The 26,326-nt window shown below is 43.9% G+C and overlaps 1 protein-coding gene across 17 annotated transcripts in view; it reads right to left on the bottom strand.

Annotated features, from left to right (window-relative positions):
• The window catches only part of Dst (dystonin), a 405,488-nt gene that overhangs the window by 206,572 nt on the left and 172,590 nt on the right, over positions 1 to 26,326 (bottom strand). For 9 of the 17 annotated variants that reach the window (XM_060369831.1, XM_060369847.1, XM_060369843.1 and 6 more), the window contains one exon: positions 1,659 to 1,748. In XM_060369831.1, coding sequence (XP_060225814.1) covers positions 1,659 to 1,748 — 90 coding nt within the window. Of the gene's footprint in view, positions 1 to 1,042; positions 1,142 to 1,658; positions 1,749 to 26,326 lie in introns of all 17 variants that reach the window. The other 8 variants (XM_060369832.1, XM_060369829.1, XM_060369837.1 and 5 more) reach the window with 1 other exon arrangement.

Here is a 26,326-nt window from a genome sequence, read left to right as displayed (position 1 = left end):
TCAGCTGTCAAACGGAGAGGAAAACGCAGCTTACACTATGCAGTGCTTTTCCTCTGTATTTTATTCCAGCCTTTGCACACGGCTGGGTGTGACACGGGTGGAAAGGGCTGTGCGCTTCTGTGCTGCACTGCATGGGACAGGTGGATGCGACTATTCCCCAGTCTCGGGAAAAGTATCAAGTCAGTCATTTTCTCTACTACCATTTTCCTTAGGGCACATTAGCAGAAAGGGAAAAAGGAACAGAGCTGAAAAAAATGCTTAAAAGAAATACAAACAATGTGGATGAAATTTTTCACATGAAACAGTCTAAGAGTAAAAAAGGCAGAAGAAGCTTGCTCCTTCCCTTCTTAAATGCAAGGTGTTGACATCCAGGTCACCATGATAAAAGACAGCAGAGCATAAAAGGGAAAAATAATTTAGTACAAGGATAGAAACGATGCTGAAAATTCACCAGCTGGATCTAGAAAAGCATGATTTCCAAGGCAATCAGGGAAGTGGGATGCAGATGACCAAAGAAGCTCATCTCTCTCTGCAAAGGCGGCTGACCTCGGTCAGCTAAGGGCCAGTTCAGTTAGACCACCATAAGGAATCTATGGGATACAAGACTTAAAATCTTGTCCCCTCTGCACCCCACAGATTAAAAAAAAAAATAGCCACTTATGCCAATGGGTATGAGTTAAAGGAAACTGTCAGCACTAAATAAAAATCTTCCTGTGCCTCCCCCTTCCCACAAAAAGGAGCAATGAGTTGTCATGACTGAAATATCAATCTCAGAAGGGAATGAATGCATAAAAACTACTAGTTATCAGGACTCTAAGTTTATGCAGAGTGTAAAAAACTGTAAAGCAGTAGGGCACAGTGATGCATAAATACGTCAGTTATTTCAGCTCTGAAGATAAACTTAAAGAGAAAATGATCCTGCGTCCACCCTGCTCGGGTTGGGTTCCTGCCTCTTCTCTGGAGGAGCCGGTGAGTTCCTGGCCTGTGAGGTTAGCACTGCACACACCGCCTGCTAGGTTAGTGAGTTACGGGGCACACCTACCCCCTTGTCCTCATCCTGCACATCCTCATGCTGCTCACACTCGCATGCTGCTGTTGCACTCACCAACCGTAAGGTCTTCAAAAAGTCTCGCTCCCTTGGCTAATGGATATAACAGACAGAAGACAGGACAGCAAGGATACACACAGACGGGAATGAAAAGAAGAGCATGAGCGGGACGCAATGAGGGAGAACCGAGAACGGAGGACGGGAGTAATGAGCACACGGAAGGAGACGACACCGGGGGCAGCCCAGCTCTCAGAAAGTCTACTTCCTTGCTACGCCTGAGCCTTCCCAAGTTTGGTTATACTGTGCATCTGACTTATCTTGGGCAAAACCAAAACAACCCAATGGTTAAAAAAAGGAAAAAGAAAAAAGAAAAATAATAGGTTAACTATGGAACCTATCACAAGAGCAAAGGCGTCTTCAAGTCCACATTCACATCACATGAAGCTGGGATGCGGGAGCGACCGACCAGAACGCACTCTTTTCTTCTGGCTGAGCTCACAGTTTGAAGAGTAAATGCCAGAAAAATCAGAAGTCTATGCTGCAAACGCCCTGGCCACGTGTGTACACAACTATTTGCTCAGCAAAATGAATTAGGAAGCCTCAAACTTACCAAGGTGTCTCCAGAAAGAACCTCCAGAAGGGAGATCAGGTTGTGGCCATCCCTCAAGTCTTCGTAGAGATCATTCACGTGCTTCCGAACCTACACAGAGAGAGGGGCAGTCTTTAGTCCTGGACTCGGCATTAACCACGGCAGGGCTACCAACAGAAACGCCACATGCGTTCACCTATGCACCTGTTTTCATTTCTGTTCTAATTTAAATTGAAAACCTTAAAAAAAAAAAAAGCTGATTTTTCGGGGTAACAATTCATAAAGATGACAAGAATTACTAACTTTTTACCATCTCAAACCAAGTATTATCCTGGACTAATGTATGGTAGGGTCACAGTTTTTGAATATAATATCCTGGCTTTACTCGTGACCCCTGACAAAGCCAGTGCCACCTTAACAGTGAGTTGTACCCCTACCTCCAGCTGGTCCTCAAAGAATCAGCCCCTGACAGATCAAGAGGCCCTCTGTGAAAACCCACAGACGAGAGCTGGGGTAACAGTCCACGGAATTCCATGCTCTAAATGTACAGCGTCCCGTGAACCTCTACGTATTTCAAATAATTTCAAAATGAAAGCACAGGTTAGGAGGTTGTGACCCAAATCTTTTCCACAGCTTCCTTTCTGTGGCAGAGAATCTAAATAACGCTGGCATGAAAGTGGCATTTGGCCTGTGGCGGCTTCTTCTATTCCCCCACCTGGCCAGAGGTTGTGATTTCAAAACTAAAGGCAGCCAAGACTCTGGGAAGAGCCTGGGTAGTCTGTTCCACGGGGACAGTTCGGTAGAAACCTACCCATTACAAGACCTGTGCTACACATACAAAAGCCAAGACAGGCCAAGAAGATGGCCACTCCACAGAAGCAGACGCATTTCCAGATTTTCCACCTTTTTGCAATTCTGGGATGTATTGCTTTGGGCTGTTCACAGAAAAGGAACCAAAGAGGAGATCTAGAACAGTGGTTCTCAACTTGTTGGTCGTGACCCCTTTTCAGAGGGGTCACATATCAGATATTTCCATGATTTATAACAGTAGCACAGTTACAGAAATGCAGAAATAATGAAATCATTTTACAGTTGAGGGTTACCCCTCCAGCTCAAGGAACTGTGCTAAACAGTCACAACACGAGGAATGCTGGGAACCAGTGCTCTAGAACCAGAACCCCACCTCCTTTGCCCATGGCCCGATCCCTGCACCTGTCCACCTCTGCGGTAAATTCTCCAAGTTCTTAGTGTGAATCCCACTGCACTTCTGAATGTGAATGGAAAAGACAGCACAAAATAATAAAACGGCACAAGAGTGTGGCCAGACTCTGTCCAAGAAAGCCTCATGACAAACCAAAGCAAACCTTGAATTTGATAAGTCTTTACTCCAAAAACAGGAGTTTAAAGCCATTTATTGCATTACCTTAGTTGAGCAGACATGCACACACACTTGTGGGTGTGTTTGTGTGTGTGTATGATAGACGTGCATGCATGTGTTCGTTCGCGTGTATGTGTGTTTGTGCGTCCGTGCTTCTGTGTGCTTCTGTGGGTGTGCATACATGCGTGTGCGTGTCTACTATAATCTCCATGTTTTGTTTGTTGTACAGTAATCAAACCCAGGGCCTTATATGCCTGGCAAGGTATCAATCACCAACCACACTCCTACCCCACTACAACTTATTTTATTAGCATTAGGAAACGTATGTGATTAATCAAAATTTCCCTTAGGAGTGTCATATTAAATGTACTTGTTTCTATGCCTAGGGTTTGGGACTTTTTGCCGGTCACGGGTCTTTGAGAACTCACAAGTACAGACACAGACAAGACGTAGGGCCAAAGGCTCCACCTCTCAGTCGGTGCTGGACATGGCAGAAGAGAACTTTTAACCAGTTCTCTGTCTTTTCAAATTGGAGTTTTAGTTTGATCTCCCAATTCCCACATGGTGTCATGGACTATACCACAGCAAAAGAAAGTTTTCAAGTATTTTCTCTTTGGCAGAAAACTGTGATTTGAAGATAATTTTAGGTAATACTCATTTATAAACTCTGTAATTACCCAAAACAGTTACAAGAGCGTTACTGTTCTGTTAGTATATTTACCTCAGGATAGCTTTAACTGACAATTCAGAGATGAACCACATGTCAAGGAACTTTTCAGGAACATACATGCTATATACACAACATATACATGATTTACACACATCACTATATCCCCCACACACTCTTCAAGGACCTTTTTGGGAACACAGATGTCACATACATGACACACACAGGCACAGCCCCTGGTGTGATGAAATCAGTACTGTAATTATGTGTACACGAGAGCCCTATAAGGATTCTCGGTCTCTTTCTGAGCCCAGACTTGAACCTGTGAGGCCCCCTTGGCACTTGGCAGGCCACTGTGCATCTAAGCCTGCACATTTCTAAGTCCCCATGCCTCCAGTGGAGCCAGGGAGCAGGCTGACTCTGCAGGAGCCTGCCCAGGACCATGCAGAGAGCACAGTCACACAGTAACATCATGGAGCTCAGCCGGTTGCTTCATCTCTCAAAATAAATGAGTTTACTGCACAGCTCTGACATCCTCCCTGGCAGGACAGTGGTAAACAGTCCTGTGCTCAGGACGGGGTCTCCAGGAACAGTTACTCACTGTGCCAGGGTCCTGCTGAATCCCGCCAGACAGTGTCCTCCTACACTCCATTTCCTGTCGCTCTCCCTCCAGCACTGGTTTGGCTGGGGTGTGGTTTTGAGCACTTATCTCATAGAAGGGCAATTTCACAACTCGCCTTGCAAGTAGACTGCACCAAGCCCTCCTCACCAGAAAACTTCTCAGGATTAAATATCATTTCTCACCACTATATTTATACTACAATAAAAAAATTAAGTGTGCTTCAAAAGGAAAATGCTGCATCACATAAAACTGAACTAGAAAAAGAAATTAATTACAAAGGAAAACAAGAATCTGGAACCTGTATTTTAATTTTGCTTCTCATTTTGACACCATGACCTTGAACGCAATGCCAAAGCTATCCAGGCCTTAGTTTGTCCGCTGGCAATATGAAGGTGTGGAAAGAGAAGCCTCCAGTTCAAACTAGAGAACAAAAATTCTATGGTCTCAAGACAGAATCACCATTTTTAAATTAATGAATTGCTAACTTAAAGGAAAAATGTATAGAACAGGAAGTTACTTTTGAGCCTGAAAGCATAATTTTCTTAAAAAAATTTGAAGAGAGAAAAAAAAAATCAGAGTAACTTCTGTGACACTGCAAATGGTGGCTGCTACACATTACTTCCTGTAACTCTCCAATCTGATGGTCCAAAGAAATACAGTATAAACTCTGCTCCCTGACTCTGAGATGGAGGACGGAGGCCAGGGTAGAGCCTCGTATGTGTGGGTTCTGGGTTAGAGATCTGCACACAGAACAGAGGTGGCCTCACTCCCATAGACCTGCACACAGAACAGAGGCGGCCTCACTCCCATGCAACCCAACCCAAGAACCCTGCACACAGAACAGAGGCGGCCTTACTCCCATGCAACCCAAACTAAGAACGAATTTCATTGTTGTTATCAATAATGGTGGCAGGAGAGAATAGATCGTTGAATCTTCTGAATCCACAGGTCCACTGTAGGGTTAAGTTATACGACCCGAGTTACAGAGGTACAGCAAGGCACCGCTTTCTGTGTTTCACACAATCTTCCAAAACTCTCCAGTGCGTGCTTGTGTTCTCTTTCCCCCTGACCCCCACTCTCATTGTTTGAGACAGGGTCTCACTATGTAGCTCTGGCTGTCCTGGAACTCACTCTGTAGACCAGGCTAGCCTTGAGCTCACATAGACCTGCCTGTCTGCCTTCCAAGCGCTGGGAATAAAGGTGGTGTGTGCTACCATGGACCGCTGGGTTCTGAACATGTGTGTGCCGCTTGGCATCTATCACGTACTCACGGGGGGTGCTGATCTTGTTCTCGAGAGACTATCCTACTGAAGGAAATAAGTGGACAGAAAAGCAGTAAATGGGAAGAGAAAAACTACGCAAGGTGCTGGTGGTGACCTAGGAATGTACAGGGGTAGATATGCCAGACCTGTGTCGCCCACATGGGGCTTAGCTGATAAAAAGGTACAAATGGAAAACAAAGCTGGCAGTCCTTAAACTTCTACCTGAGCTAAAACTCAAATCCAACCTTGGAGAGAAGGATCTTCACACGCCTGCTTATTCGGTATTCAAAACTGTCTTTCTTGAAAGTTTGACACCATATTAGTTCATGTTAATCTAGGAAAACTAGACAAGAGCTTTGAATCTTATAAATGTCAACACTGTTGTGGCTGGGACAAATACCTGAGAGAAACAGTTTGGAAGATCTAAGAGTCACTGTTACTTGTGTTCTCAGAGGCTGCAGTCCGCCGCAGCACGGAGGGTGTGGCTAAGCTGAGCGGGTAACCTGACCGAAGGCAGGCAGCAGCAGGAGAACTCCCATGTATGGAGGGAAGCTATGGGTGGGCTGCGGCTGGCTGGAATGGGCTGCCGGCAACCAGCTGGTCTTTCCTCTTTTGTCTTTAGAACTGCACCCATGGATACACCCAGAGGCGCACTCGACTAAGATCCTAGGTCTAGCTCAATCCAGGCACCTGAGCATCAGTATTAATTTTCTAGCATGAGCGTGGCTGCAGTTCGGTACACCCAGCACACCCTGGACACCACCACAGGCGAAGAGAAGACAACCCAAACATGGAGAGATGCACATAAGAGTGCTGTCTCCTGGAGTCTACACTCGGAGGTGACGGACAGAGAACATGCTAAGGAGTTAGGGAGCCCCACACCGTTGTGGCTCTATGAACTCCTCTTAGCAAAGAAGATGGCAGACTGTTTGGTCCAGAGGAGCAAGAGGGAAGGACGAGGAAGAGATGTTCAAAACTGTGCAGCAGGTACCAAGGAAAGGAAGCAGCTGCCCATTCAAAGAAACGTGAGGTGAATTTACAGCAGGGAGAGGACCAGGAGACCAGGCCACTTCATGCATTATGCTTTAAGAAGCTCTGAGGGCCATTAAGCAGAATTAGGGAGCCAGGAAACACACAGGGGCACTGAGCTGAGGCCAGTTAGTAGGAGGCAGAATCATCTCAGCCTCCCTTTATTTAAGTCCTGAAAGCAGGACATGGAATTAGGAGGTAACAGTACCCTTCCTTCTTCCCGATTCAACCAGAGAGAAGAGACCGGCCACAGGAGACTTCCACGCCTTCCTGTAGATGGTAACTAGAGGATGCTACAAGAACTTGCTCTAGTAACTACCCTCCGTCTGCCACCTATTTGCTGCTCCTGAGGTCCCCCATGACCCTCCGTGATTCACGTTTGTCCTGTTACTTTAAGAATTCACTGATCTTGGCTGAATATGCTAAACAAGCCTGAATCAAAGCTTCTCCTCTGGAGCTGCTCACTTCCCAAGTCTGTTCTCTCTCTCATCTGTGAAATGTGCTAACACATTTCGCTTACTCTTCTTACTCTTCTGTTACAATGGTGGGCTCCAACAAAGAACCCGAGAGCTACTCTTCCCCACAGCGCTTCTTGTTAGTGTCCTGTAAACTGTGTGATGTTCGGTGAAACCGAATCACAAAAGGCCCACTCAGTCTGCAGAGAAGAGGGCCCTCAGGAAACAGTAAACTAGAAAGGACGTTCAGTCAGGGAGGCTGGACAAAGCGTGCACATCCCAGCAGCAACGGCCAGCCAGATAAAGGACTCACAGTCTTCTCTTGAAGGACACAGGGCTCTCAAGCACAATCGGGATCTCTTAAAGGCATAACTGATAAAGAGAGCCTGTCCCAAGAGCGCTTCGCTACCTTGCACTAACTAGCAAAAAGGAGGAGCCAGTCTGCTTTACTGAAAACTATCAATCAAAATGCTTTGATTCCTTTTTTAGCTCACATAAGTACATGAAAAATAGGCCGCCAAGTTCTCCTAGGGCAGCTCCTTTGAAGCCTTTTCAAAAAAAAAAAAAAAAATTAAGTACTAATATTGTTATCTGGATTATCAATAAAAAAAACCTGATCCTTTAAAAATACACAGAAAGGCTTAAAATATTCTCAGGATGTTACCAGAGTTGTTTTGTGAATTACAAATTACTGTTATTTCTTCAAGGATTGTGAAAGAATAGTGTTAAACCCCTGATTTTACCTGTTATTATGAATTCTAAGTTGATATATTTAGGTACTATAAAAACATATCCCCATTTGTTGTTATGCAATCAATACTGGCAATGGGACAATGGGAACAGCATCATAATGGACTCAGTTCTTTGGGGGAAAGAGTTTCTTTTTCAGACTTTCAAGTGTAGTATCAACTAACCAAACGAAAGTTTTCTCTCTCACCACAAGGTGGAACTGTAGCAGTTAAAACACTGACAACACTAAGACTCAAGGGAATTTTAGTCTTGGTTTTATAGGGAACATATACATGTCAAGAAAAATCTTTCAATAGTTTCATTGAAGTTTTAGAAAATGTAAAAAAAGGAGTCTTTTTTTAAATCAAGTAACTTCTGAACCAGGTTAGGAAGTTTTCTGTAATTATGTGAACTTTTATTTGACTCTCATTCTGTTTTGGATTGGGTTAGAGTTGTTCTCTCTCTCTCTCTCTCTCTCTCTTTCTTTTCATATACAGGGAAACTGACAAAAGTCTATTTTGCATGAGTCTTCCCCTCAGCCTATGTGTCTTTCATGTCCTACATAGCTATGTGGACCACGGTGTTGAGAAATTACAACGGAAAGGGAAAAATAAACTCGGAAACCAGCATGCTGGGCAGACTCGTGTCTCTCCTGGTCTCGGTACACCTTCTCTGGTGTTAACGTTTACTGTGGGTATAGTGTGTGCTGCACACTTCCATGTCAAACACTGCTTCACAGAGACAGGGAGTGGGCAGGAGGAGGGGGCGGGGCAACAGCTAAACAAGAGCTATCATGCCATCCTCACGGAAAACAAGTAGAGGAGATTTTAGGGAAGAATGTGCAGTATTCTGTCACTGAGGATCGCATGCGGCCATATTTGGTGGGAGGATTAGGGTCTCACCTTGTAAATATTTTCTGAAGCATCTTCCTAGCACCGTCTCCTATAAATGTCTTTAAAATTGCTTATGTCAAATCACCACCCTGCGTGCTACCGTGTCAAGATCAGATCTAGAAAACCACTTAAGGGATAGATGAGGAATCAATGACTGGCATATTTTTGTCACTTCATTCACACTTTTCCTTACAATACAGACCCTAGAAAGAAAAGGCTGAAGAAGGCGGAGTCATGCTCATTTAAAACTCTTGATAACTAAATAAGCTATCTGATGAAACATTTTGATATAGAAGAAATCCTGTGAGGAGCGGGGAGAGGGCTGCAAGAACCGTTGACCTGGGCTGCACCTGTATCCTAGAAAGCACCCCTGGGAGGTAAGTGAGGCAGCACTTGCCTGTGATCCCAGCAAGCAGGAGGCTCAACCGCTAGGGTCACAGAAGGAAGAGCAGCCTGAGCTATACCGTGACAAACTCCCCAGACGAGGAGGGGAAGCATAATGACACTAGTGTATCATAATCCTGCAGAAACTTTTAACACAGAAACTTTTAAACAGACCCCTTTGCAGTTTCAAATACTAGCTCTTCCTGAATTTTTCTGGAAACAGAACCAGTAAGTTTTACAGTAAAGATCACGTTAAAGGGAAAGAATTTAAATTACTTTCAGTTAAAATATACTCATGGCCAAAATTTGAAACCAGATTGTAAAATATGAATCTCTTTGATAAATTCCCACTACATGACTCTGTAGTAATAATAAGTCAACTTCACGAGTCAGATCAGAATTGATTATTAGAAATTAGAGATGAGCTGAAGGCAAGTACACTCGGCTCCATCTGTTGAAATAGGCAGCTGGGAGATAGGCAAGTGTCAGTTAACACGGTCACCGCTCAGGGCAAGGGCACATCACCAGCCTGCCCTTGCTCTTTCCAGCTCCTTATCAGAGCTTCAGAGAAACCTGGCTGGCACCAACGTAGGACAACGCAGAGGAGAAAGCATGGCTGTGCAGGGCACGATGGCATGGTAGGGGAATCCAGTCCAAAAACTCCAGGCAACTGCTGAGTAGACACTAGAAAGGAAAATCTCGGAAGACGGACTCTCTTTACATTCCTAACAAGCTATTCTACAAACAAAATGGATACAAATCAACTTTGTGATCACAGCACAGGAAAGGAACACAGAGAAGCACGGATAGGGACTCAAGCAATGCAGAGCCCGACAGAGTGCCGCGCCTGGCGCCTGCCTGAACACTGCTTAGCTGAGTCACCCCTAGGAGCTTTGTCAAGTGACAAAGGACATGAATGTCTACCTGAAATGGATCCTTGCCACGAAACAATCTTCTCTCTCTCTCTGGCGTCACAGAACTAGTATGACGTCACAGGGAGAAGTAAAGGAGTAAAGGAAAAATCTCTTTACTACAGTGCAGGCCCAGCTCTGGCTAATGCCCAAAGTGGAGCTGGCCATGAATAGAAGATTTCAGTAACTTACACACGCCTTAGGCTTATGCTCTCCTCATACACTTTCAAGTGTGACTCTTTCAGGTCTCAGGCCCAGTTTACACTTAACAATTTAAACAGGAGGCTCAAAGCCTGGCCATTCAGGTAAACATGGTAAATTAGTTGCTGGAGGAGGATTTGCAAAAGGAGATATGACATGAAAGAGGAAAAGAGATCGGTGGGTTATAAAAACACAACTTTTTTTTCAAAAATTCAAGAGTGATATCAAATATCTTGTGTGCTCATTTTAAAACAAACTAACAAAACCTGTGATCTATTATTACACAGCTGTTTATAGTGTGAGCTAAGCTATCCTCTCAGGGTACAAAACCCACCTTTTCCTGAGCCCTCAGGAGGCGGCTTTACTGCCTAGACAATGTAGACAATGTAGAATGTGGATGCTCGGGTCAGGCTTCACACAAACCGGGAGCCATTAGCTGGGATGACTGTAAAATAACGCAGGCTCCAGACTCGGGAGGAAGGCTGACGGGCACAGAGCACGCAGATGCTGCAAAGTCCTGAGGAGTACACGCATTGCTACAGGGACACTTCCTGGTCCCTTTCATCCACACAATGGGTCATAGCACGAGAGGTGACTTCATCTCCTTCTTTTTATCTTCAAATCTCAAGTTTCAAGTCTGAGTACCACCACTGACAGCCTCCTTGGTGTTTCTAGGTGAAGGGAACATTTCCCTCAGTCCTTACAAATATCAACTAAGAACAGCTGGTTACATCTTCTTATTAAACCCGTTAAGTAACCGGGGTCAGGACAACTGGTACAGAGAGATGAACACGAGGACTATTTTTAAGACACACCCAGATAACAAGATCCCAGGGCTTCTGCCACACCTCCAATGTTTCAGTGGCCTCTTCTTGCTGTCAATTCCCCCCACCCCCATCACACACACAAACACAGACAGCAACCCAGAAACTCAGTTCTGTGATTTATATTTTCTAAAGCCATATTTGAGGAGATGACATTTGGAATTAGATATAAGAGGGTTAGAAAAGAATGTCTTGCTAAATAGCTACAGTCGTAAAGTAAAACTCCCAAAGCCTCCACTATTATGTGAGTATACCCAAGGTATTCTCTTCTATTTACCATGTATTCTGTTTCCACTTCTCCTCTGGCTATTCAAAAGTTACCTTCAATCACGTTCTCTATCACGCTCTTCCGTACTACCACATTCCTTGGCTGAGGCCCTTTATCATCATTTTCCTTTTAGAACAGTTTTATGTTCACAATTAATAATAACAATAATAAAAAAGCAAGATCCTGGCCCAGGCCTCTCATAGAGTCTTTCAGAAACACAGTCGCAGAATGCTGGCTGAATAAATAAAACAACAGTCACCGGCACATTGCAATTAAGCTTGGCCATGCTCTCAGCTGTGCACCTTTGGGTGTCTGCTCAGCTGATATAGAAAAAGAGAAACCCCAGAAAGAGATGCATGACCTCCGCAAGGGTCTTCCCAGACACAGAAGCCCGAGGTTTGTGCCCAGAATCCATCATGGCACCTTGCATAGTGGATCTGTATAAATCCTGCTGAGTCACTAATTCCACAGACAGAAGTGTTCATCATTTCCTCTGCATTTCCTATTACCCATCTAAAGTATTTTAGCAAATGATGAGCAAAAGGGTCTTCAGAAAGGGGCTGGGGACAGAACTTAGCAGTAAAGGTGAACAGAATAGCTCGAAAGTAATTTTTTTTACAAATTATTTATGATGTATTATATATGTAATGACATATATTGCACATATTTTTATTTTTTTTATTTACTTTACATCTTTGTTGTAGCCCCATCCTCCCTCCTCCCTCCCAGACCTACCCTTTTTCCCTTCTCCCTTCCCCTTCCCCTTTCCTATCCAGCCTAGTTCATCAAGTTGCATTAGGACTCAACATGTACTCTTCCCCTGTGTCCTGGCTAGGCAGTCTCCCACCAGGGGAAAGTGATCAAAAAGATGGCAAGTAAGTCTGTGTCTGATGCAGTCCCCACTTCCCTTACTAAAGGACCCACATGAAGGCCATATGCTACATCTTTGTACAGGACAGAGGTCCAGTTCCTGCATGGTCCCTGGTTGATGCTTCAGTCTCAGCAAGCCCCTCTAAGGCCTAGTCGGTTGGCTCTGTCAGTCTACTTGTGGAGCTCCTGATAACTCCAGGTTCTTTTCTCTTTCCTCCCACTTTCCCACAAGACTCCCTACGCATCACCCAATGTTTGGCTGTGAGTCTTGGCATCTGTTTTGAGGTGCTGCACAGAGGAGAGCTCTGTCATGACACAAATTTTTAATGACGACAGGTTTTCTGATAGAAGCAATTCAGCAGAGAACATTCTTTTCAGCAATGATGCTGAGAGAATGACTCAATGAGGACCCACATTCAATAAGCTTTTCCTCAGAGTGAACTGAAACACACCATACATGCAGTAGCTAAAGTGACCTAATTACTAGATTAAATTACAGCAATACATTTTAGGCCAAGAAAAGACTATTTGTTTATGATACCATTTTGTTATTCCAGGCCGGCTTCATTCATACTCTTGATCCTCTTGCCTCATCATCCCAACTGCTGGGATTACGGGCAGGGATCACTATGATCAGACAGAAACTGCTTAGATACAACATGAAAAGCACATGCGGTAAAGAAAACTACATCATAACTATTTTTACCTCCAGTTATAGGCAAATACATGAGCAGGCATTTTATCAGAAAATGCAGACAAGCGGATAATAAGCACATGAAGCCATGTTTAGCATCATCAGTCCTTACAGAAATATGAATCAAAAGCACACAGGGAGAGCTAAAGTAAGGAGAGGGCAAATGAGAATGCAGACTGACTGGATCCTCACACCAGGCTAATGGAAACATAAAATACTACAGCCACTCTGGGAAACATTTAGCAGCTACTTAACTTGTTACATTAGATATACAATATGACCCAGCAATCATACTCTTAGGAATGGAAACATAGTCACATAATGAGGTACACACTTACGTTCACAGTAGCAAATTAGGACCATAAAAAGTAACACCAAATGTCTGTCCAATATTAACAGGTAAAGTGTATCCCATCTATGGTTGGGTTACCACTTACAAACAAAAGGGAACAGTGAATTATAACATGGTTGACTATCAAAAGTACTGTTGCTTGAGAGAAGTCAGATACAAAATGTACATTATTCTATGAACTGGCTAGTTTTATGTCAATTTGACACAAGCTAGAGTTATCTGAGGAGGGAGCCTCGATTGAGATAATGATTGGAGGACTACAGGCAAACTGTTAGGAACCAGGTGCCCTTCAGCAACTCAGCACCAACTGGTACATCACCAGCCACCAAATGGGACACGCATATCCTTTAAAAACCATCACAGCCTGCTCTCTCTCTGTGTCTTTCTCTATATACGTCTCTCTTTCTCTTGTGCTCTCTCTCTGTCTCTTGTCCTCCACTCTGAAGCAGTCTTTCACTCCTCCTCCCCAGGATCTGTTGCTTGGTGTGATTTCTGAGGCATTCCCTGTCCCTGGTCTGTCAATGTGCTCTAACACAAGCCTATAGGGCATTTTCTTAACAAATGATTGATGGGGGCGGGGTCGGCCTATTGTGGCATCCCTGGGCTGGTGGTCCTGGGTTCTAAAAAAAAAAAAAGTAGGGTGAGCAAGCCAGGAGAAGCAAGCCAGTAGGCAGCCCCCTCCATGGCCTCTGATCAGCTCCTGCCTCCAGGCTCCTGCCCTGCTTGAGCTCTTCTCCTGACCTCCTTTAATGGTGAACTCTAATGTTAGAAGCCAAATGACGCCCCACAAGTTGTTTTGGTGTTTCAGCACAGCAACAGTCATAACATTAGATTTGGTCAAAATATCCAGGAAAGGCAAATCTAAAAAGAAAGTAAGGATGAATGTCGGTGATTGTTGGAGCTGAAGCCAGGTAAACCGGGTTGAGTCTGGGCTTAGAGGCCAATCTCTCCCTGTCCCCCCTCCCCCGAAACACACCTACACACACTCAGAGATAGGGTTCCTCTGTGTAGTCCTAGCTATCTTGGAACTAGCTATGTAGACCAAACCAGCCTCAAACTCACAGATCCACCTACATCTGCCTTCCTAGTGATGGGATTAAAGGCTTGCACACCACACCCAGCTCTGTATGTATGTGTGTGCACCGTGTGAATGCTTGGTGCCCATGGAAGCTTAAAGAGTGTCCGATCTGACGGAGGCAAGTCCTCAAATAAAGTTTCCCCGTTCCCTGAGTGAAGATGACAAAAAGTAACCAACACGCCAGGTCTTGACTAAAAGATGATTATCGCAGAAATAAAACTTGGCAGCAAATCAATGTACTGAGCTGGCATGTGCAGAGAGCACTATGAAATAAACCGAAGAGGAAAGCCTGGTCGGGGAGACAGCTGGGCATCACATTCTCACAGGAAAGAAAGGCCTCCTTCACAATGAATTGTGGGAAACAGACTGTGAACCCCGCCTCACTACAGAGGCACATGTACACAAGACTTTGCGCTAAATCTAATAAAAACCTTATCCCAAGCAGAGAGAGGGGTTAGGCATGCAGTTTGTCCAGGTACGAAGCTTGCCTGGCACGTGCAAGCTCTAAAACCTAGGACTATACACGGGAAAAAAAACAAAAAGGACGGAAGTCAGAAAACTCACTTTATGAAAAGGCAGATAGCAAAGTTTGGGGTTGAGAGCAAAACAGTACGACAACACATAATGATTTGCTGGGATTTATTTACAAACACTGTATGTTAGATTTTATACAGTTTTCATGCATCCTAAAATATTTTTTATTTTGTTTTCAATTGTTTAAAAATCTAAAAACTATTCACTGTCCAAGAACCATATCAGAAAAGAGGTTGTGGCTGCCTTTGGTCCACAGCCTACAGCATTCGGACCCCTATCCAAAAAGCCTGAGGTTGAAAAAACAGATAGCATATTCATTATTATCAGCTCTTAATTCCAGTAAAGCAAATAAATGTTCCCATTGTTTGTTACTGCTACAGCAAATTAAGAGTGAAAAAGACGACCTTTGCACAGAATAACAAAGAGAACAAAATCTTCATTTCATGTGTGTGTACATAGCCACACAGATCTCCATGTATATAAGCATATACATTCTTTGTAGAAACACAGAATACTTTTTTGTTTTCTTGTTTGTTTGTTTTATTTTGTTCTTCAACACAGGTTTCTCTGTGTAGCCTTGGCTGTCCTGGACTCTCTTTGTAGAACAGACTGGCCTCAAACTCACAGAGATCCGCCTGTCTCTGCCCCACCCCGCCGCTGTGCCCGGACAAACACTGCCCCGAGTGCTGGGATTACAGGCGTGCGCCACCACGCCCAGCAACTGAAGAATACTTAAGCACTGTCTATGAGTATGGGAAAACACTGTCAAGTGTGAACAAGTCAACAGCTCCACAGGGAGGGAGGGAGGGAAGAAAGGAGGGAGGGAGGCAGAAGGTCAGGAGACCGCACAGGGTTAGCTGAGATCACCATTTGAGAACTTTCCCAGTGCTCTGCCTACATGTTTGATTTTCCTTCAACCTTAATTTCAAATGAACATGAAAACCAAGAAAGAAAAATCTCAGAAAAATAAAAATAAAAAAAAAACTTATCCCATGTAGAGATTCTGTCTCAAAAAATAAATAAAATAACCAGACTGGAAGAACAACAAAATAAACACATGTAGGTTTATCAGGAAACATCAAAAAATAGATGTCAATGCTAAACTACAGGTCAGACATAGCTGTATTTCCAACAAGGAGAAGTGACAAATGGCTGAGGCGACAGATAAACAGTCAATTTGATCACTGTGGACATGTCCTGCGGTGTCACAATGTACCCCTACTATGTGCCAATAAAAGACATGAGTATAGTTTTAAGGTTAAAAAAATAACTTGTAACTAAAACAAGGACAAAAACCTCTTTTTTAATTAAATTTTTATTTTTTTATATTAATTACTGTTTATTCACTTTGTACCCCAGCTATAGCCACCTCCCTCATTCCCTCCCAATCCTACCCTCCCTCCCTCATCTCCTCCCATGCCCCTCTCCAAGTCCACTGATAGGGGAGGTCCTCCTCTCCTTCCATCTGACCCTAGTCTATCGGGTCTCATCAGGACTGGCTGAACTGTCCTCCTCTGTGGCCTGGCAAGGCTGCTCCCCCATCAGGGGGCTGTGATCAAAGAGCCAGCCACTGAGTTTATGTCAGAGACAGCCCCTGTTCCCCTTACTAGGATACCCACTTGGATACTGAGCTGTCATGGGCTACATCTGTGCAGGGGTCCTAGGTTTATATCCATGAATGGTCTTTGATTGGAGTATCAGTCTCAGAAAAGATCCCTAGGCCCAGATATTTTGGTTCTGTTGCTCTCCTTGTGGAGCTCCTGTCTTCTCCAGGTCCCACTATCTCCCCCTTCTTTCGAAAGATTCCTTGCACTCTGCCCAAAGTTTGGTTAATAGTCTCAGCATCTGCTTTGATACACCGAGTCTTTCAGAGGACCTCTGTGGTAGGCTCCTGTCCTGTTTCAAGTTTGCTCCTTCTTCCAATGTCCATCCCATTTGCCTTTCTGAGCGAGGATTGATCATCTTACCCAGGGTCCTCCTTCTTGTTTATCTTCTTTAGGTGTACAGATTTTAGTATGTTTATCCTATATTATAGGTCTAGTATCTACTTATAAGTGAGTATATACCATGACTAAGGATGTTGAGCATTTCTTTAAGGGTTTCTCTGCCTTTCGATGTTCCTCTACAGAGAATTTCTGTTTAGCTCTGTACCCCATTTTTTAATTGGATTACTTGATTTGTTGCTTTTTAACTTCTTGAGTTCTTTATATATTGTGGATATTAGACCTCTGTCATATATAGGGTTGGTGAAGATCCTTTCCCAGTCTTTGGCTGTCATTTTGTTCTGACAACAATGTCCTTTGCTTTACAGAAGCTTTTTAGTTTCATGAGGTCCCATTTATTGCTTGTTGCTCTTAGAGCCTGTGCTGTTGGTGTTCTGTTCAAGAAGTTGTCTCCTGTGCCAATAAGTACTAGGCTCTTCCCCACTTCTTCTTCTAACGGATTTAGTGTGTTTGGTTTTATGTTGAGGTCTTTGATCCACTTGGACTTTAGTTTTGTGCAGGATCTATTAAATATGGATCTATTTGCTTTTGTATATTAAAGACAAAGGGCTGAGAAAGAAATTAGGGAAACAACACCCTTCACAATAGCCACTAATAACATAAAGTACCTTGGTGTGACTAACCAAGCAAATGAAAGACCTGTTCGAAAAAAGCTTCAAGTCTCTGAAGAAAGAAATTGAAGAAGGTATCAGAAGATGGAAAGATCTCCCAAGCTCATGGATCAGCAGGATTAACATAGTGAAAATGGCCATCCTGCCAAAAGCAATCTACAGATTCAATGCAATTCTTATCAAAATACAAACACAATTCTTTACAGACCTTGAAAGAACAATTCTCAACTTCATACGGAAAAACAAAAAACCCAGAATTGCCAAAACGATTCTGTATAGCAACGGATCGTCTGGAGGCATCTCCATTCCTGATCTCAAGCTTTACTACAGAGCAATAGTAATAAAAACTGCATGATATTGGCATAGAAGCAGAATGGTCGATCAATGGAACCAAAGAGAAGACCCAGAAATAAACCCACACATCTACAGATACTTGATTTTTTTACAAAGAAGCCAAAACCATACAAAGGAAAAAACACAGCATCTTCAACAAATGATGGGTCTAACTGGATGTCTACATGCAGGACAGAACCCTTAACTGACAAGAAAAGGAGCGAGGAGTAGCTTCCTCAAATACTGAAGAACTACCATATAGATTTTCTATCTTTAAAGTGATGTGGCCCAAGGGGGGGGGGTAGAAAAGGCAAACTGTAAACAGTGAAGGAAAGAGCTCAGTTATAATTCAAGTAGAAAAGTAATGAACCATAAAAAGAGGCTGTGACAAAGCATGGAGACAATGACTGTCAGAATAACTAACAATCTGTAATTGAAGACGATAGTCACTTAAAAGTAATCACTTTAAAGCTCTCCCAAAGCATTTCCCAGAAGGATGTTAGTAGCTACTGTTAGACAATGTAAAACAGGCTTGAGAAACACTGGCTTCAACGGTTTGTCTTACCAAAGAACTTTCAGTCTTTCACATGCTAATATGTAACATAAATCTTTCAACTGGAAAATGTTTCTCTCCGATTTGTTTTGTCTATGGAAACCTTTTTATCTCCTTCAGGTCCCCTCCCCCACCTGGCTCTTTCATGATTTTGGAAGTGTCACTCACTTATGCTCATTTGATTTTGTCAATTCTGGAGAAAAAAAATCAGCAATAAGGTATTCATCAGAAATTAAATTTAAGACAGGGAGGTTTGAAATCCAATGGAATTACCTAGAAGAAATACTGAATTATTATATACAGTACTCAGGAAAATCAAAATGTGGGCAAACAGTTTAAATTTATGTAAAACACAGATGTTTTCAGAAACAAAACAAAATCTGATTTATATAAAATCAGATGTTTTCTGATAAACTACTGCAAATTATTAATACTCATTAACTCAGACAACAGGCCAATGGGAATCATTTCTAGCCTTAGAGCACACAGTGACACCTTTCTGGTATACATGTATTTAAATTTAAAAAGTAAACTGTGCACACCACTCAAGAATTCAGAAGGCTGTGATGTTTTCAGAGCTTTAACACACCACACTTGTGTGTGTGTGTGGGGGGGGGGGAATAGATCTTTTTTTTAAGTAGATGGCGAGAACCCTAACTCATGTAAGAAATTCTGACTGCACCACATGCCACAGCCTCTGTTGGGCAGGAGGCCAGCACGGCCTGTGTGCTGTGGCCACTCTGGGCTGCTCCAGTGTGAAGTTTCTTTTGAGGCTAAGCTCAGCCATGATAGCGTGGCTGACACATCGTTATCCGGAGCATCTCACTGCAAACTGTCACTCTCATGTGATGGAGAAGCCGTGTTACCATAGGTAGCCATCCTAATTTAGAGTCCACCATTTGCAGTATCTAACCAAACCACCACAGCTGCACATTAGGAGCCAGGCCCTATCCAACATTTAAGGAATAGGACTGAAACCCATAAAAACAATGTAAAGATCACAGCTTCCATTTGCTATGAAAATAGACAGCCTAACGCTTTTGGAGAGATAAGCTGAACGGTCTACAGTTAAAGGGAACAGAACCGTTTATTTTACGTGCGCATATGTAAAACCTTACTATATACCAGACGCTGGGCTCAAAACTTGTATTATTTTAGATTTCCTTTATAACTCTAGTAAGAAGGCATTATTTTTTAATCTCTGTTTTACAGATGAGAAGATGACTGTCTGCAAAAGGCCCGAGGTCACACCACAAGAGTCCATGTCAGTGGTTCTCAACCGCCCCGACGCTGTGACCCTTTAATACAGTTCCTCATGTTGTGTCACTTCAGAACTGTAATTTTTCTACGGTCGTAAAGTGTAATGTAAATACCTGATGTGCAGGATATCTGATATGTGAGCCCTGTGAAAAGGTCTTTCAATACCCCCTCAGGTGGGTCATGACCCACAGGTTGAGAACCACTGTTCTAGAGCGCCCTGGGTCCAGAAACCGTGCTCATAACTACTCCACTCACTGAACCGCCTTCACTGGGTTACAGTGACAAGAGATGCTACACAGAGAACAGACTCCGGGGTCCATCAGGCAGAGCTGGCTATGGCCTGAAGCCTTCTAACCCACAGGGGCTTTGTCTTCTTGCAATGTCTCCAGGTCTAACCTCTGGTGGATATGCATTCCAGCAGGATGGCTAGAGCACTCCATATTCAGAGACCACGATGGATGAATTGGGTTCCCTTCACTGTTTACTGCCAGTTCTAAGACCATAGGTGAATTTAACAGGAACCCTCTGAAAGAAAGTCTCAGGAAGAGAGATACCTGCCCTGGACCCCTTCCAGGAGAGCCAATGCTAAGGAACAGACTAAGAAGTGCAGTGTGGCAAATGAAGCCTGAATTGTTTTAGAGGTAAGGAGATGGGACTGGCATTTTCTTTCTTTCTTTCTTTAATATTTACTTATTTTATGTATATGAGTACACTCTCTGCATAAGCACCTGCAGGCCAAAAGAGGGCATCAGATCCCATACAGATGGTTGTGAGCCACTCTGTGGTTGCTCGGAATTGAACTCAGGACCTCTAGAAGAGCAGACATTGCTCTTAACCACTAAGCCATCTCTCCAGCCCTAATTAGCATTTTCTAGAGGAACGGAAGAGACAGAAATATTTATTATGAAGACCATTTATCAACTTATACAATCTGCAAAGTCAACAGCTGTCTGCACCCTGGGATAGGAACCTTGTAGCCCCTCAGTGCAAGGATGGAGGATTCCTAGAGCGTCACAGTCCTTCAGCCCGTGGTGAAAGTTAAAGGTTGGGTCTATGTAAGGATGGAACAGCGGAGACGAAACGGATAGATAGACTCACCAGGGAGGACTGAATTCAGGCAAACCAAAGGAGGCACTCCTCTCCTCTCAGACCTCATTATATCTGGGCAAAAGACATATGGTCTTTTCTGTGGGCACTCTCTACATGTGGTACATACATACATACATACATACATACATACATACATGCAACCAAAATACTTAAAGGCAAAAAAAAAATAGATAAATCCAGGGGGAAAATAAGAAGAATGTGAGCACTGCAGTGTAGCGGGCCGTGGTCTCTCCCTTTTAAGAAGTCCCCTCAGATCTGAGAGCTGGCTCAGAGGGTAAGAGCTCGTGGTGTTCTTGCAGGAGACCCCAGCAGCCATGCTGGGTGGCTCACAGTCACCAGCTACAGAGGACGTATCACCTTTCGGCTTCTGCAAGCACCCACCACACATGCGTGCATGCAGTGTACACACACACACACACACACACACACACACACACACACACAATTTACAACTACTTTTTAAGAAGTAACACTCTCACAAACCCACCCATGTGTGTCTCTTAAGCTGACCCCAGATCCATTCAAGTTGCTAATGCATGACTTGCCCATGTTTTCTTCTCTACTATGTGGCTTCTTGTACCCAGGACTTAAGCTCTTAACATCTGTGTGTGACCACATGGGCTAGTCTGTAAACCCAGTATTAATTTTACTCACTGAAAGAAATGAAACCTGGGGTCTCTGAAACTGACTTATAAAAGCTTGCACTCACATATTAAAGACTACATATTTAGGAGCAAAACCTATAATGAATTTCATCATCATACTAAAAGTTTTTCTCTTTCAAACTATAAACAAGAATGCCCAGAGAAGTCTGCTTTAAAAGTACTCTTCAAACAAATATCTGCCAGTGTAATAGCCAATGGCCAACTGGAGTCAATTTCCACATGTGTAGAAAGATGAAATAATTTTCCTAGTTTCTGAAGCATCCCTTTTAAGTCAGTCCTCTTTTCTTTCTCTCTCTCTCTCTCTCTCTCTCTCTCTCTCTCTCTCTCTCTCTCTCTTTCTCTCTTTCTGATTTTTCAAGACAGGGTTTCTCTGTGTAGCCTTGGCTTCCTGGACTTGCTTTGTAGATCAGGCCGGCCTTGAACTCACAGGGATATCTGCTTCCCTGACTGCTGGGATTCCAGGCGTGATCATAAAGCAGAAACTTTCTCTGTCTTATACTGAGATCAGATGATGTTTAATTAAGTCCACCTTGCCGTTGGGACACCACTCCCTCACCTACTGACCAGCCATCCTCAAGCCTCTCTAATGTCTAGCTTTACTCTGCTTTGTCACATGTCTTCCTCCAACAACCCTTCTTATGCTGCTTTCTGAGGTCTCCTTGAGTCAGCAAGACAGCAAACCCTGACTAGGAAGAGCCTGGAAGTAGGCTTGTGTTTGATTGTATGGAAAGGAACATCCAGTCTTTGAAAGAAAGAAATCTCACTGCATCTGCAGGAGAACTGCGGAAAACCTACCAGACCTATCTATTCAGGATCAGAGACTTGGCAAGTAAGAAGAATTTGGTCTTGTAATCCTTTTTTGTAAATTCAGAAGCAATGAAAACAAAAGCAAAGCTCACTGGCAAGGGCAGACAAAGCAAGTGATCACGTGCGTAAACGAGGGAAACTCCTGGGACAGCTGGTCCTGCTGCCTTGACTTCCTTCCCTTCAGTACTCAGCTTCTCCCCTCCCCCTAGATTTATTCATTTTATTTTTACGCATGTGAGCGTTTTGCCTGCATGTACCCATGTGCACCACATGTGTGCAGAGCTCACAAAGATCAGAAGCTGGCTTGGATAGCCCTGCAACTAGAGTTACCGATGGTTTAAGTCACCGTGTGGGTGGTGACAGCCGAACCCAGGCCCTCTGCAAGTCCAACCACTGCTCTTAACCATTGAGCCAAGTCTTCAACCCCAAGGGTGTCCAGTTTCTAAGTTATTGAGGTTTGGACATAGGATTGTCCCAAAAGCACATGTGCTGAAGTCAGCAGTACTACTGAGAGTTGTATGGCTCTTGGGGACTATGTTCAGGCCACAAGGCTAAATAAATAGCCCATCAGGTGGTAGAGCCTGGCTGGAAGAGTCAGGTCGCTGTCTTTGAAGGGCTTATCTTGTCCCCAGCCCCACTTTCCCTTGTGTTGTAACCCCTCCCTTCTTCTCCATGATTGTCATGAAGGAAGCATCTTTCCTTCCCAGGCCCTCCCATCATGTTTCTGCCTTGCCACAAGCCTAAAAGCAATGGAATGAGCCAACCATAGGCTGAAATTTCCAAAGCAATGAGACCTTTTAAGATGATTTTCTCGGGAACTTTGTTACAGCAACAAAAAGGTGACTAGTGTGCAATGTACACACACACACACACACACACAGTGAAATGAGCCTTTTCAACTTTAAAAGAAGGAACTCATCCTGAACTGCCCTCCCAGCAGACTCTGTGCTCACTCCCAGCAAGCAAACCCTTGTATTCCCTGCTGTGATTTCTACATCATAAAGTGGATATAAGGGGGACTAGTTTGTTTTCACCCTCACTGATTAGGCGACAAGTTCTTTTCATGGTGAAAGGAAATCTGACATTATGCACTGTTACAATGAGACAGAAGTACCCCTGCCCTTGCTCAGCTTGGGGTCTAGCATTAAGAACACACTAAGTGTGCTCCAGCTCACCAACTGCAGAGTGCACACACTCCTGCTGCAGAGAGCCGAAGAACAAGCTTTGGGAACAATAATACCACTGATCAAAGTGTAATGTTTTTCCTCTCTGAAAATGTCTTAGTCATTACTTGTCTCTAGCTAAAACACTGACTTTCAAGAATGCTGTCTGGCTTCTCCCTGCATACTTTTATCTATATCTCTAAATTCTTGCCAAGTATATTGATTAAAGAAGAATGCAAACAGAAGTCATGGCCTCGCAGAGAAGCTCTTCAGGGTCAGAAGGGCCAGCCACCCCTCAGCTGTGACACATTCCAGCTAGGTCACGTCAAGCAGGTAACTCTCCTGTCTTCTCCGATGAGCCTCGGTTTCCTCACGGTAAGATGAAGAGGAAGTGGCCTGTCTACTGCACACTAACCAATGCAGTATCTGTCACGCGCCACGAGTGGTGGCAATAACGATACCAACGAACAGGAAATCAAGAAAAGTATTACCAACAAGAAGAAACTGAAATGTTTTGACTAAATTATGGAATAAGATATCGACGTTCATACTTTCAAGAGTAGTCCGCAAAGATTACACTCATCTAAATGTGTTCACCTCACCCTGACTGTCAAAAGGGAACGGGTACTTCCCCATCGTAAGATAATTTTAAGTTCAAAATATATTTTGTCGTAAGCTAATTTTCCATGCTAGAAACCTACAATAGGATCCAGAGCAGAGAAACAGGGCCAGACGTTTTCTGCCAGGAGGCAGCTTTTATTTGCTCAGGCACTGGCTCAGAGCACTCATATCCAAAGGCTGAGCCTGAGCACAGCAGGGCCTAACCCTGTATATACTTTTATCCCACTTTGTCCCCCTTGCAGGGCTTAGGTCTGTGACACTGAGGCCACAGGACCACATCAGACTGAGCATGCCCACAAAGATTAAGCCATTAGTCTTCTCTTTCTCCTAGGATGCCCTTGCCACAAACCTTCATTCCATACACCTCAGAAATATTCAGTGTCCCAAGTCTATACTTACACTGTTTTTTATTAAAGCGTGTTAAAGGGAAGTACTTAAGCGCAGTGTCAAGGGTGGACAGCATGCTGCCCTAGTATCAACCAGCGAACTGGAATAGAACCATTAAATATGACACCAATGTAAATTTACAGTCAGTCAAGAGTGTGGCTACAAAGATGAATTGCCATATATTTCCAAGTATTTAGAGGAAAATAGCTATGACATATATAACTTTTCTTCCAATGGTTCAAATTACTGTTTTTGATGAATACACACTGGGGCTAAAGAGATGGCCAAGTGGCTAAGTGTGCTGGCTGTTCTTGCAGAGGTCCCAAGTTCAATTCCCAGCACCTCCACAGAGGCTCACAACCATTTGCAACTGCAGTTCCAGGCGATGTGATGCCCTCTTCAGGTATCTGATGGCACTGCATGCAAACAGTACGTGTGCTGACATGCAGGTTCAGCATTCATGCACATGAGTGGCAGAGGACGTTCTTGCATGAGTGAACCTGGCTCTCCCTAGACACGATGGGAGATGAAAACGTACAGCCATTTGCCTGTCTCCCATGCAGTAGCTAAGCACATACTAACAAACAGGACACGGTCCAACATTGGAATCCAGGTGCTCTTCTCCAAAGAAGCCAGTAATTTATTTATCAGTACATTAAAACTTAGAAAAAATCACTATAACTAGCATCTTTCACATAATATGGCAGAATAAAGACAGTTTAACTCAGGGATTCAAAGCCTGTGGGCTGTGACCCCTTTGGAGGTCACACATATCAAGGTATCCTGCGTATCAGACATTTATATTAAAATTCTTAATGGTAGCAAAATTACAGTTATGGAGTACCAACAAAAGAACTTTATGGTTGGGGGTCACCACAACATGAGGAAGTGTATTAGAGGGCGCGGCATCAGGAAGGCCGAGAACCACTGAGTTAAGTGCTGGGTGCTGGTCCTATACAGGGAGACCACATCACCTGCACCGATGCAGGCTCCAGTCTTCTGAAAACTGTAACCCACAGGCCAACCCTCCCATCATCTACACTTCCTGGCTCAGTTCTACTTCCTGGTTAGATCCTCATGTGAAAGGAGCCATGCAGTCTCCAGGAACAGTTACAGTGCCTTGAGAATAAAGGGCTTCCCTCTTTCCCGTGCCCAGCAATTCCACACACCGTAGGCAGAGCTGAACACAGTGCCTTCATCTTCCCTGCTGTTCCTCGGATTACTAGACAGGAGCACAACAAGTGGACGTGCACGTGACCAGTAATGACAAGTAGTTAGGCACAACCTCTAGTTTACAAAAACACTGGTCATCCACACGTGCTGTAGATTATTTTTAGAAGAATCCCACAAATCTCCAAGTAACAGAGCAGAGTAGAGCCATGGTGTTTTCAGGAACAACCATTCTGAAACTCATGTTAGAATGCTGCAGCTTAAGTTATGCTAAAACATGGGTAAATGTTCCCATCCCACGATTCCCAAGTTAAACAATTAGAGCAGACAGGAATGCGCTGACAGGTTTTGTTCCTTAAGGTATCTGCGAGGATGATGAATCAGAAGGACGCACTCTCGACAGAACAGTCAGTGTGCATCAGGCAGAGCCATCCACACAGCGGGTGGAGGGGGCGGGGCGGACACCAGAGAGAGACAAGGAGGTGATGCTCTCCAGCAAGTACGTTTCGAGATATAATTTTAGTGTTGAGAAATATAAAAAAAAAATAAAGCTAAGAAAAATTACCGTGGTAGTTTGACTATAAATGGGCCCTAGAGGCTCATGTATTCGAATGCTTAGTCACCAGGGAGCGGAACTATCTGAAAGGATTAGAAAGATTAGGTGTGGCCCTACTGGAGGAAGGCTTTGAGGTTTCAAATCCCATGGCAGACCCTGTCTGACTTTGGTCTCCCTCGTCCCCAGCCCTCTTTGTTTGTCGATCAGGTGCTACTTCTCCAGCACCATTCCTGACCACTGCCTTGCTCTTGGCCACAGCAACAGACCATGCCTCTGAAACCGTAGGCAATCCCCTAAGT

The sequence above is a fragment of the Meriones unguiculatus genome, chromosome 16 (assembly GCF_030254825.1).
Source record: "Meriones unguiculatus strain TT.TT164.6M chromosome 16, Bangor_MerUng_6.1, whole genome shotgun sequence".
NCBI classification, from domain to species: domain Eukaryota; kingdom Metazoa; phylum Chordata; class Mammalia; order Rodentia; family Muridae; genus Meriones; species Meriones unguiculatus.
This window is presented reverse-complemented; position numbering and strand designations above follow the sequence as displayed.